This window comes from Hemitrygon akajei, chromosome 15, assembly GCF_048418815.1.
Source record: "Hemitrygon akajei chromosome 15, sHemAka1.3, whole genome shotgun sequence".
NCBI lineage: Eukaryota > Metazoa > Chordata > Chondrichthyes > Myliobatiformes > Dasyatidae > Hemitrygon > Hemitrygon akajei.
The window spans coordinates 63,157,194-63,170,334 of record NC_133138.1 but is presented as its reverse complement, the minus strand read 5'-3'; the positions used below and the strand labels follow the sequence as shown (position 1 = coordinate 63,170,334).

Here is a 13,141-nt window from a genome sequence, read left to right as displayed (position 1 = left end):
ATTATTTCATATTGATTTTAACTTTAACTTCCCACTAGAAATTATTTTGTCCCATTGTGCTCCTTTATTGATAGAAGCACATTATTTTTACAAACTCCTCTCCGACACTGATTGAACTCATAATGTGTGGTGAACTAAATATACCCGTCTGGACACGCTCCCTGCTGACTGCTCCTGTGGCTCCTCCCACAGACCCCTGCTGACTGCTCCTGTGGCTCCTCCCACAGACCCCTGCTGACTGCTCCTGTGGCTCCTCCCACAGACCCCTGTATAAAGGCGATTGGAGGCACTGCTCCTCCCTCAGTCTCCAGGATGTTGTGTGGTGGTCTCTTGCCGCTAATCGTGGTCTCTTGCAGCTAATAAAAGCCTATCGTTCACCTCCCATCTCCAAGAGTTATTGATGGTGCATCATAATGTGAAATTATTTTAAATCACAAAATATTAAGGATTTAAATATTATTTAAAACCTAAAACTTAATTTTATATTTTACTACAGATTATTCTTGAAAATACACTTGAAAATCACATTTGGATCATATAATCATCAACATTAAAAATAATATTATTTTGTTTTATTTTGACAATTTTATGTTTTTTTTGTTTTTGGAAGAGTGTTAACTTTTTAAAAAAAGAGATATTTTACCTGTAATGTTATTGTTTATGAGTGAACACTGACAGTAAACATCAGAAGATATTCAAGCACAAATGAGCCCTTACTGTCCAATAACAGGCTCTTTCTTGTACATTGGTCCTCTATTAAGTCTGCATTTTCTCATTTTCCTATTGTTTGTTCGGTACTTTGGAAAAGAGAGCAAGTATTGAAAGTTGACCTTAGAGATCTTCAAAGTTATGAAGAGGTTCAAGTAGAAAAGGTTATGAACTTGATTGACACCTTTAAGATCACACAAAGGAATTGTTGTGAGATGTGGCAATGATTGTCCTGGACAAACAGTGGTAATATTCATAATACCCGAGGCCCAAGTGTTGGAGTGGGCTGGATGATTGGGGATCGGGGGGAAGGAGTGAGTGTTTACATTTCAGATAAAATGCCCTACTTCTTCTGGACATGTGGCTTCCCTTCTGCCGTAGTGGAGCCCTCACATATATTTCCCCCATTTCTACTTGTTGGCTCTGACCCTCCACCTCCCCTGAGGAAAAGAGTCGAGCAAAAGCAATTCGGAGATGAAGATCATAGGGATTGTTTAAGATGGAAACCTGTGAAGCCCTCGCTCAGAAGGCAGATCTGCTGGGCCAAATGGCCTGATTTTTGTGCAGTGATGTGTCATGTTGTTTTAATTCTAAACAGCCTGAGTCATTCGTCACCTCCTCTTTACACTTATAGCAAAGGTAGCAATTAGGATCAGGACATCCATTGTAATTAGGAAATGTTAAAATCAACTGTAGCATTACTTGCAAAATTCTGGTTGAATTCAGCTAATGTAAAAACATGTAATCAAATCTGAATTTGTTCATTCCTGAACAAAGACCTCATCAGTTCCTCTCCATGAATACTCTTATCCACATGACAGAGCTTGTCTTTGCCCTCGGTGACTTCAGTTTTGATTCCTCCCACTTCCTACACATCAAAGGGCCAACCCGGGCCCCAGCCAGACTTGATGTTTTGACGGTCACGTGGAATAGCTCTCTTGCAAACCTACTGAAGTACTTGCCTGTACCCCAGCTTTCTCTTCTAAATCAACAACTGAATCAGCGCTGCCTCCTGCAGAAACCTTCCATTTTATCACTTTTGCCACCCATTTTCAAAATCACCTGCACAATCTCTGACATTTCTCTTCCTTTTCTGAATTTCTGTGTGTCCATTTCAGGAGACAGGTTTGTTGCTGATGTCTTAAATAAACCAACTGAATCCCACAAGTACTTCAAATATACCTCCTCCCACCCTGACTTCTGTAAGGATCACATACAAATTTCTTTTTCTCTGCTGCATCTGTTCTCATGAACATGTCCTACCTTTTCTGCAAGTGTGGCTTCCCCTCTGTCTTCGTGGAGCCCTCCACTTATCTGCTCTGACCCTCCTCCCCTCCGAGGAAAAGAGTCAAACAGCAGCAATTTACTGAGCACTTGCACCCTGTCTCTACAGCCATCCGAAGCTTCCAATGGCATGTCATTTTCTCCTTCCCCATCCCACACTCACCTGTCTGTCCTCAGCCTTCTGCGTGTCTACTAAGCATCCAAACAAAAACATCTCTTTTTCCCAACTGGGTTGCTTATAACTCAATGCTATGAATATAGAACTATCCAATTTCAGGTAATCCATTCGACCAGACGCCATCACCCGTCTACCCAGTTTTCATCTCCCTTTGATTCATTCCTCTCTTCCCCTCCCACCTCTTGATTCCATCTGCCCATCAAACCTCCACATCTGGTTTCACTTATCACCTGCCAGTCTCTAATGCGAGCCCAGGGTACTGGTATACACAGGCAATCTCTTCTCTTCCTATCAGTCCTGATGCAGGGTCTCAACTGGAATCTTGACTTCTTCCTACTTCCTGTACAGATGCAATGTGACCTGTTGAGTTCTTCCAGCATTCTGTTTCTGTTCTATACTCCAGTATTCAAAATCTCCTTTGACTTCTAATCAAATCTAAAATCTTCCTGGTCCATGCAGTTCCTCTGAATGCTATGTTCACTTAATAGGAATATTGTATTAACTCACTGAGCCTATCACAGAGCAATTCTCCTAAATTCAGAAGAGCTGAAATAGATGATAATAAACATGAGAGGTAGAATGTTCACTTTAGCTAATCGTATTTTTAAAGCTTATTTGTTAAAAACGTAACTAGCAAATGGCTGCTTCAGAATTAAATAACGAATTGCAATTCATAATAAACTGCACCTCTAGAACACAAACGTCCTGTCCGTTTCGAAGGATCCGGAAAGCAAAGGGATGCTTTGGCCCAAATCCGGGAACCACTTCACAATCCTGCAGCACAATAGAATTTACATGCGTCCGTAGTTCTGTCCTGTCCTTGTGGAAGTAGAGCGTGTTAGCTTTCAGCCGACACCAACGCTCTCTCCAATAGTTATTAACCATTACATTGAGGTAACCTAGAAAAGGGTTAAGAGCAAATGGCATAAACTGGATCGTTGTAAACATTTTCCATATAATAATAGTTTGAGCACAATGGTCAGATTATGGAGAGAGAGGGGGAAAACATTCACGTCAGAAGATCAAGCTTATTGACTTGGGCTGTACGCAACCCAGCTGCACATTAAATTTCATAAACGTAATCTCACTGGCCACTGTTCTCAGTATCAGCAACATTTCAAGATCTGAGATTCACCAAAACACACTTATGAACCACGAATCTACCAACTTATTCTCAGAACATTTCAATGTTCTCTCTTTTTAACAACAAAAATGAACAAAATAATCTGACAGTTTTTTTCCTATGTTATTATTAATTAATAGATTCCTGGCGAAATATATACTGTAAACAGGTCCTGTATTCACCAAGTCCTTGCCAACGGGCATGAGAATCTGCTGAGAAACACACACTGTTGTTGCCTTATAGCCATCATGAACAAATGATATTCCTTCATGTATTCTTCTTTGAGAGAAAATGCCCATCCCACACTTCCCATAGTGGTAGAGATGAAAACCACAAAAAAACCCGTTGATGCTTGAAATCCATAATAAAAACAGAAAACGCTGGATCTAATCAGCAGGTCAGGCCGCATCCAGGGGAAGAGAAACAGTTATCATTTTGGGTCAAAGACCTTCTCATCAGATCTTCAACCTGAAAAGTCAACACTGTTTTTCTTTGCACAGGTGTGTCCTAACCTGCGGGATGTATGTAGCTGAATTTGGATAACTGCAGTCAAAGCCTAGTTTGCATCACTCTGTGGAGCCACAACACAAGTTGCTGGCCTCTCAGTCAGAAGGTCATATGTTCACGTTACACTCTGGAAACATAATTTCTAAACCATGCTCACAGTTCTGTATGGAATTGCCATAATTCTACATTACTGGGGCTGCTGCTTTTGAGTAATGTATTAAAACAAGGCCCTGCTTGCTCTCTCAGATGGACAATTCCGATGGATATTCCCAACAGGGCAGCTTTAGGAAATCAATGCTTATAAAACCAGTGCCTTAGCAAAAATCCTTCATTCACATATGGTAAATTACAGTGTGAAGCTTTCCTAGTTTTACTGCCAGTAAAAAAAAAGGTTTTGTTGGTGACCTTTTGATCCAATTTCTGTCAGCTATTTAAGAAGGTGTACCACACATCTTAATGATAAAACCATGCATCAAAAAATGACTAAAGTGACACCAGTAATAAGGTGAATTTTGACAAACCCAAACAATTTCCAGATGACTGGAACTCCATGAGAAATGGGTGCAAAGACTCTAATACCTGAGCAAAATATATAGCATTTGTAATTTATAAATAAAAAGGGAACAAGAAGTTTTTTGAAAAGTTGAAATTCATAGGCTTTCATTTCATATTTGATAAAATTGTTTCTGATTATAGTGTCTGTAGCCAGTTTCTGTTGGGATGGGGTGGGGCTTATCAAGTTCCTACAGAATGGATGTCTCTCATCTATCCAAAGCCCTGGCCAGAATTTAAAGATGCATGGGCGTGTGGGTGTGAGAGAAAAAGCCCCAAAGTGAATCATTAGATAATAAATAAATGTATAAGATCACATTTGGTATGGCAACCTAAGGGAAATACTCACGGGGAGGTCATACCCAATGGAACTGACCTCATGGTAAACTAAAAGAGAACAAAACGTGTGTGGTGGCTAGAAAAGGAAATAAATAAATTTTAAAAATCCACACCAATGTTTATTTTGGCAGTATCTGAGGTGCTATTACATCTGATAACAATTAATTCTGCTCCCCTGTACCAAACCTACCACTGTAACTCAGTTGAAAGGCAAGTCTACACATCGCTAAAGTTTATAAAGGGTTATTTGTTTGTGGGTTTCATAACACTTGTGACAGTTTAACTTATGAACCCCCAAAGTCCAGTTACCTGCACTCCTTCTGTGTTAAATTACTCCTGCCACTCAATAAACCTCTCTATACAACATGACTATAAAGTTATCTGTTTTAATTACTCACACACCCATTTAATTTTTATATTCATTGTAAAAGCAAAGGAGAAACACACAATCTAACCAGATGGTGCAGATGTCCTTGATAAGTGTCTGGCTGATGGAGATACATGAAACAGACCAGACATGTGGCAGGCAGACACACATTCTAACCTTTGCTGGAATTTAGAATTGGAACTGTACTGGCCTGTGATTGAGTGTGTGTTGATATGCAACTGGGGTGTGATTCTTTCCCTGATGGGTGGTGTTGGATTTAACAGCAAGTGTATCAGTGGAATTACCTCCATTGCCAGAAAATAAAGTGTTCCTTTTGGGAGTGGTAGGAAATTAATGCAAATCTGCAAATATTTCTTGATCACAGGTTGGTATTTCTGCATAATGCAGATAATTTATGTTTCTCTCTAAGTACTCTCTAAGTTTCTCTCTAATACTCTCTAAGTATTATTTCTCTAAACTCCTATTCTTGAGAGTTAAGAGTTATAGACAGATACAGCGGGGGATCAGGACCTTTGGTCTGCTATCTCCTTCCCGATTATCAAGCTGTTACTTATACTAATCCTGTATTAACCTCACTTTATAGAATGTCTCCCACATTCTCCTCAACTCCTCCCAAACCCCACACAATTAACCTACCAAGCCGCACACTTTGGGAGGAAAGTGGAGCACCTGAGAGAAATCCAGGGAGACTGTGTAAACTCCACACACACATCAGCTGAAGTCAGGAATGAGCCCAGAGCTCTGGCACTGAGAGGTACTAGCTCCACTACCCGTGCCCCAGTGCTCCCCACAATCGTGTCTTCTCGTTTCTCACCCCATCTTCTGTTAGTTATTCCAATGTTGTGAAGAGTTCCCATCAAATCTTTTCTGTGGGGAGAATACCCTACATAAGCTTATTATCTATGGCATCTTCTTAGCTAAGTTCACACAGCACGTCATTGCATAGTGAAAATTACTATTTTAGTTTTTGATACCAAGTAGGATTTGGTTAATTCAAAAACATACTTGGTATCAAGTACTAAAATATAAAATTTTACTCGATTTTAGGTCACAATAAATTATATGCATGCAAGATGGCTAAAGTAGAAATGAGATCAAAACAGGTCATCGATAGCAAATAGTTAATGAATTAATTGATTGGTTAATCAATCTGCAATGAATATACATATGTTTTGATTAGAACACTGCACATTCTTCCGAACCCAGCCTTGCCTTTTCAAAGCTTTCCTAAATCTGACAATTCCACCTGCCATGATAGTCATCATTGTGTATACCATGATGGGTGAAAGGCCTGCTTCTATTCTGTGTGACTCCATTGCAAGTGACTAGTTCATCTGTACAGGAACACTCAGCAGTGACTGGAAGCTCTTTTTCCTGCATGATCTGCAAGCCCCCTTACCTTCCCCCAAAACAACTATCTCCAGGGCCTCAACTCTGAATTGTTTAGTAGCACATGTACCACTGAATTGCAAGGTTCTGGGTTCAATACCCCCTCCAGTGACATGAGGGCAAAAATTAGTTTGAAACTCCAGGTCAGAACTGTGTCTGTACAGTTTTGATTAAACTGAGGCAGGCTGGGGAGCTAACCCCATTGGCTATAGGAGGAAGAAGCCAGAGGTCCATGAGCCCGTCCTTATTAAGGGAATGGAGGTTGAGATGGTCAGTAGCTTTAAATTCCTTGGCATGAACACATCAGAGAATCTATCCTGGGATGAGCACATAAGTATAATCACAAGAAAGGCATGCTAGCCCTTCTACTTTCTTAGAAGTTTGCGTAGATTTGGCATGTCACCAAATCTTTGACAGAATTCAATAGATGCACTGTTAGGAGTATCCTATCTGGTTGTATCAAAGCCAAATATGGAAACACCAACGTCTAGGGATGGAAAAGGCAAGAGAAAGTGGTGGACAAAGCCCAGTCCATCACAACAAAACCCTCTCCGCCTTTAAATTCATTTACATGTAGCGCTGCCACAAGAAAGCAACATCCATCATTAAAGACCCTCAGCATTCTGGCCGCGCCCTCTGCTCACTACTACCAACGGGCAAGAGGCGCAGAAGCCATAGGTCCCACACTACAAGATTCAGGAACAGTTGTCCCCCTGAAACCACCAGGTTTGAACTGGCGTGGATAATTTCTCTGAACTGATTCTGTGACCTAGTGCAGGAGTTCCCAATCTTTTTTTTTATGCCATGGACGAATACCGTTAAGCCAGGGGAGGGCAACCCTGACCTAGAGAGTCACTTAGAAGGGCTTCTTACAACTGAGAACTCATGTTCAAGAGAAGAAAAGCTGTGCTAATAAAAAATAATACTGAGAACTCATTATTATTTTTTATTAGCACAGCTTTTCTTCTCTTGCGCATCAGTTGTCAGTCTTTGTCTGATTATGTAGAGCTTTACTTCTTTTCTATTATGTACATTTCTTTTGCGCTTGTAAATGCCCGCAAGACAATGAATCTCAAGGTCATATATGGTAACATACACACATTTTGATAATAAATTTACACTGAATTTTGAACACCGACCCTGGTCTTGTAGCCAATAATTCTACCTCAATTAACAGATCTACAGTAAAAGAAACATTACTTGGTCAACGTCATGCTGTGAAAGTTTGCGGTATGTAAATTCCCTCCTACACTTCATTCATTAGAATAGTGCATCACTTTAAAGAAATTACATCTTTGGGTACATGTTTGGGATAACGTGAAGGGCCTTCGGTATTTATTGCAAGATAGCACTTCTCTTAAGCGCAAGGAAATCTGCAGATGCTGGAAATCCAAAGCAACACCTGCAGAATGCTGGAGCAACTCAGCAGGTCAGCCGGCGTCTCAGGAAACGAATAGACGGTTGGCGTTTCAGCCCAAGATGTTTCTCAGCTCTAAGGAAGGAGGAAAGATGCCAGAATGAAAAGGTGGGGGGAGGGGGGAGGAGAAGAGGGTGGTTAGCTGGGAAGTGACTTCCCTTCCCTGCCATTTTCATAGTGAATGAGAAGTGTAATTAATCCCGAGACAAGTCAGTTGACTCTGATTGTCTCAGCTGACGGTCAGGTTTTGAGCTGCAGAAATCCACAAAGTGCCTTGTATTTGGAATATGCATCTTCAGAAACTGTCTTCTTTAAAAACATAACATTTTGTATCAACATCAGTACCCTGTGACTTGTACAACTAGTGTGTTCATTTTGGATTTAAACACAATGCTTAAAGAGTCCCAAAAAAACAAAATTTTTAAGTAAAGAAACCCATGAAGAGCTCCATTAAGTACATAATTCCATTTAGTTTAGTATTAGCCATGAACTGGACTAAATACCCAAAATAATATCCTACCCAACAACCCAACAAGTTGTTGTTTATAAAACTATAAGTAGTAAAATATAACATTACAAACAATAGCTGCAAAAAACATTATTACAAATCCTAGATGAGATAATGGAAGTCATACAACAGCGTGGAACATTGTCACAAGGCATTATTTTCAATATTGAAAATATTAAAATTGAAGAAACAAGTTGGTCAAGACTGTCTTGACAGTATGACAAATACAACAAATGTCCGGTTAAGATTAGTGCAATATAATTTTTTACATCAATTATATATAACACCACAAAAAATAAATAAATTAAACCCAAATTTATCTGATCAATGCTTCCAATGTAATCAAGAAATTGGTACTTTTTTTACATTCTACTTGGTCTTGTTTTAAAATTCAACCTTTCTGGACAAATTTAAGAGTTTTACTGGAACAAATTATTGGAACACAACTTCCACATAACCCAATATTATTTTTACTAGGCAATATTGAAGGGATAAAACCGAAACCCAAATTGAATAAATATCAGAAAGAATTCATAAAAATTGCATTGGCAGTAGCCAAAAAAGCTATTGCAGTTACTTGGAAATTGGATTCATACTTAAGTATAGATCGTTGGAAGAACGAAATCTTTAGCTGTATTCCACTTGAAAAAATTACTTATAGTTTAAGAGACAAATATGAAACATTTCTGAAAATTTGGCGCCCTTATTTACAAAAGATAGGACTAAATATATAGATGCTCCGAAGATAAAATTACTGGTTATTTGGGGAAATAAATAAATATATATACTAAAGCTATTATGAACTCCATGGAGCATGTGGGGATCTTCCGATATCCAGGCACTCTTTCTTTCTTTCTTTTTTTCTTCTTTTTTTTTCTTTCTATAGGGATATGTTAGGGGGGAGGGGTTAAGGGGGGGAAGGGTTGATAATTTTTTTTCTTTTCTTCTGTAATCATTTGAAAACTCAATAAAAATTAAAAAAAAAAGTAACTACCTTTCTCTGCTGAATGTTTTTGTAGAAATGGACTACTTGCTAGGAATAGAATCAGGCCTTTTAGCCCACCAACCAGCAAGTACCCCTTAAGCTAACCTCACTTCTATACTAAACCACACATTCCAATCAACTCCTCCCAGAGTCTCCTACCACACTTACACAGTAGGGACCACTTACTGTGGCCAATTAACCAACTGACCAGCATGACTTTGGGAAGGAAGGGGTACTGAAACACCCGAAGGAAACCCGTGTTGTCATATGGACCACGTGCAAACATCACACAGAGAGCAACTAGTGGGCAGGACTGAACAATATCATGCCTAGAGAAGAGCTCAGAAAACAAATGTTTGCAATCAGACTTTAAACAGAAAATTCAAAGATACCGTATACTCAAATTATCAGAAGCTAAACAGCACAAAGAAAGTTTTTGCACCAAGCTTTTTGCCCTGGAAGGAAAGGTATATGCACAATAGAAACTGACTTTTTTCTTGCCTTATGTAGGTGGAGAGACCATTTCTACATTTTCTTGTGATCCTATTGGTTATTTTTTCTTGTTTAATGTCCCTTTCCTCCAGAAATTTAATGGTTGCTGGAATGAGTTAGAAATACCCAGTGGTGATACTTCAGGAGTATTTCTGGGAACTCCACGGATTCGACTCAGCTTTTCCAGCAATTCACGATTAGTGGCCCTCATGTGAGCTCAGGGTGCCTGAAAGCATCCAGGCATCTCTCAACCTCTGATATCTGTGCTGGTTGCAAACATCCCAAGGTGTATCCAAGCATCGTGAGTAGTCTGAGCTGGTCATTCATATGATCACAGGTGAAAGATGAATGGAAAATGTAGAAACCACTATTCCCCTTTATCAAGGTGAGAAGTGAAGATTGATTACAGCAAACAAGATTTGTTTGCAACTATTAATTTGTATGGTCATTGGCTGTTTGGCTACACACAGCTCCAACACCATCTATAAATTCATGTTGGACACCATCACTATTGGTCGTATGGCAGGTGGTGATGTGTCAGTGTACAGGAGTAAGACAGAACATCTGTTTGAGTGGTGCAGTAAACAACAGCCTCATACTCAATATCAACAAGACTAAGGGGCTACTCATTAACTTCAGAAAGGAGAATTTGGGAGCCTACATGACAGTTCTCATTGGTGGAGCAGAGGTGGAGAGAGCAAGCACCTTCTAATTCATGGGTGTTAACACTGACTTATTATAAACTCTAGACACAGAACATACCGTAGTTGCAATCATGAAGAAGGCATGTGGGCACCTCTTCTTTCTTAGAGGCTTAGGAGTATTTGACATATCACCAAATACTCTAACAAATGTCTATAGATGTCCGTCTAAAAGTATCCTGTCTGGATACATCATGGCCTGAGTTCCAATTCAGAAGTGCGCAAGAGGCTGCAGGGGATAGTGGACACAGTCCAGTCCATCCCAGACATGACCCTTTTCTCCAAAACAGACACTACCTTAAAAATGTGGCAAGGATCCTCACCATCTGGGTCACGCCACCTTCTTGCTCCTGCCGCAGGCAGGTGGTACAGAAGCTTGAAGAGCAACACTATCACGTTCAAGAACAAGTACTTCCCCACAAATATCAGGTTCTTGAACTGACCTGTACAACCTTAATCCTATTTCAGCAATGGAATAACACAGCCCTCCTCTTGCACTACTATTGACTTGTCTCTGATTGTATTTTTATTTTTTTACATTAGAGTCTTGTTTTTTTCTCTCTCTTTTCACTGTCTTGTATAGTTTATATATAATTTATGCTCTGTCTATTCTTCTGTGCCAAAGATGCTGCTGAAAGGAAGTTTTACATTGTACACCTCATTGTGCTTGTGCACATGAATATAAACTCAACTGACTGACTTACTGCACAACAATAAATCCTATTTGATCTCACCACACTGAACATCCCTTGAATGGAAACTCCTAGAAAGGGTAAAGCCTAGTCTATCATGGATAAAGCCCTACCCAGCACTGAGCACATCTACATGTCACAGGAAAGCAGCATCCATCATCAGGAACCCCACCACCCAGGTCATGCTCTCTTCTCACTGCTACCTCAGGATTCACACCACCAGGAACATCCATATCTATAAATATCCATATCCATCATCCATAAATTTGTTATATTGCTACTTTTAATACTGGTTTTATGGCTGTCATGCATCCGAGTTGCGCTTTTGCACTGCTGGACATTGCTTGTACCGGCTGGTTACATGATTTTACTTATTGTTTATTTATTTTATTTGGTGTTTTATAGTATTGAGTACCAGAGTTGCAAACTCATTTTCGCTGTATTGGTGCATGACAAATTGTACTATGCAATGACAATAAAGATATTTTTGACCCCTCAAACATCAGGCTTCTGAACCAAAGGGGATAACTTCACTTGCCCCATCATTGAAATGTTCCCATAACTCATGGACTCATTTTCAATGACTCTTCATCTCATGTTCTAGGTATTTATTGCTTATTTATTATTACTATTTCTTTCTTTTTGTAATTGCACAGTTTGTTGCCTTTTGCACCCCCCCCCCCCGGTTAAACACCAAGTTGGTGTGGTCTTCCATTGAATTCTTGATTCTGTCACAATTATTTTTCTGTAATGGATTTATTGAGTATGCCCACAAGAAAATGAATCTCTGGGTTGAATATGGTAATAGATATGTACTTTGAAATGTCTCAGGCCAAACATCCTTCACGAGAATGGCTCCAACATTTCTGCTTTTGCTCGTTTGATGTCGTTTTTTTTTGGCTTATCTACTTTAAGATGAAGAACCAAAAACATTTCAGGGAAGCAAAAGCTGAAAATAAGAATACAGAAGAAGGCATGTAGTAAAGAAGGAAATCTAGATCACATGGGTGTCCTATTTGTTTTTGTTCCCAAGGCTATAGTATTACAACATCAGATATTTGCTAGCAAATGTACTCTTCTGAACTTCAGACTGAGTTTGAAACACTTTGACCATCTACGGTCATACAACATTGGGATTTTACTTTGGCTGATTATTATAAACACAAGGATGTAAACATATGGGTGTGGTTTAAATCAAAGGGAGTGACACAGGTCACATCTGGTGCATTTCATTCAAGTTTGGTAATGAAACGACTGGCAAATTGTAGGATTATTGGTGGAAATCAGGAGGAGAACCAAACAGTAGATTTATGAACTGATAGCTCTGAGTTATACTAAGTTTGTTCAGTCTGTGTCTTGAATCTCTGGAGGAGTAAACAAGAAGAGACAGAGATCTTCACAATTTTCTTGGATATCAAAACTTTTATCAGGAAAGCTTTTCTGCCAAACACATGACTTAAGGATGTAAGTTGCACATTTAGTTCAATGATAACACAAACACACAGGCAAAATTTCATTGTAAGTTATAGAAGTGTGGGGAAAAAACTTGCAAGAAAACCATGATCGGTGTTAAACATTCATGCTTTAAGCATGGGTGGCATGGTAGCATAGAAGTTAGCTCAACGCTTGAAGGCAGTCAGTGCAACGTTTTACAGCAGCCAGCTGTAAGTTTGGGTTTTGATTCCTGTCGTTGTCTGCAAAGAGTTTGTATGTTTTGTTCATTTTCCCCATGACCACGTGGGTTTCCTCCTCGTGCTCTGGTTTCCTCCCACATTCCAAAGACATATGCTTAACGTTAGTGAGTTGTAGGCACACCATATTGGTGCCAGAAGTGCAGCTGTCCAGTACAATCTTTGCTGATTTGATTTGACACAAAAC

The 13,141-nt window shown here is 39.5% G+C and overlaps 1 protein-coding gene and 1 long non-coding RNA gene across 5 annotated transcripts in view; one reads left to right on the top strand and one right to left on the bottom strand.

Annotated features, from left to right (window-relative positions):
• LOC140739410 (uncharacterized) overlaps positions 1–13,141 on the top strand; it is a 972,090-nt gene that overhangs the window by 263,667 nt on the left and 695,282 nt on the right. The gene's annotated exons all lie outside the window — the stretch shown is intronic.
• afap1l1a (actin filament associated protein 1-like 1a) overlaps positions 1–13,141 on the bottom strand; it is a 192,331-nt gene that overhangs the window by 31,469 nt on the left and 147,721 nt on the right. For all 4 annotated transcript variants that reach the window (XM_073067686.1, XM_073067685.1, XM_073067687.1 and 1 more), the window contains exon 12: positions 2,858–3,069. In XM_073067686.1, coding sequence (XP_072923787.1) covers positions 2,858–3,069 — 212 coding nt within the window. The remainder of the gene's footprint in view (positions 1–2,857; positions 3,070–13,141) is intronic.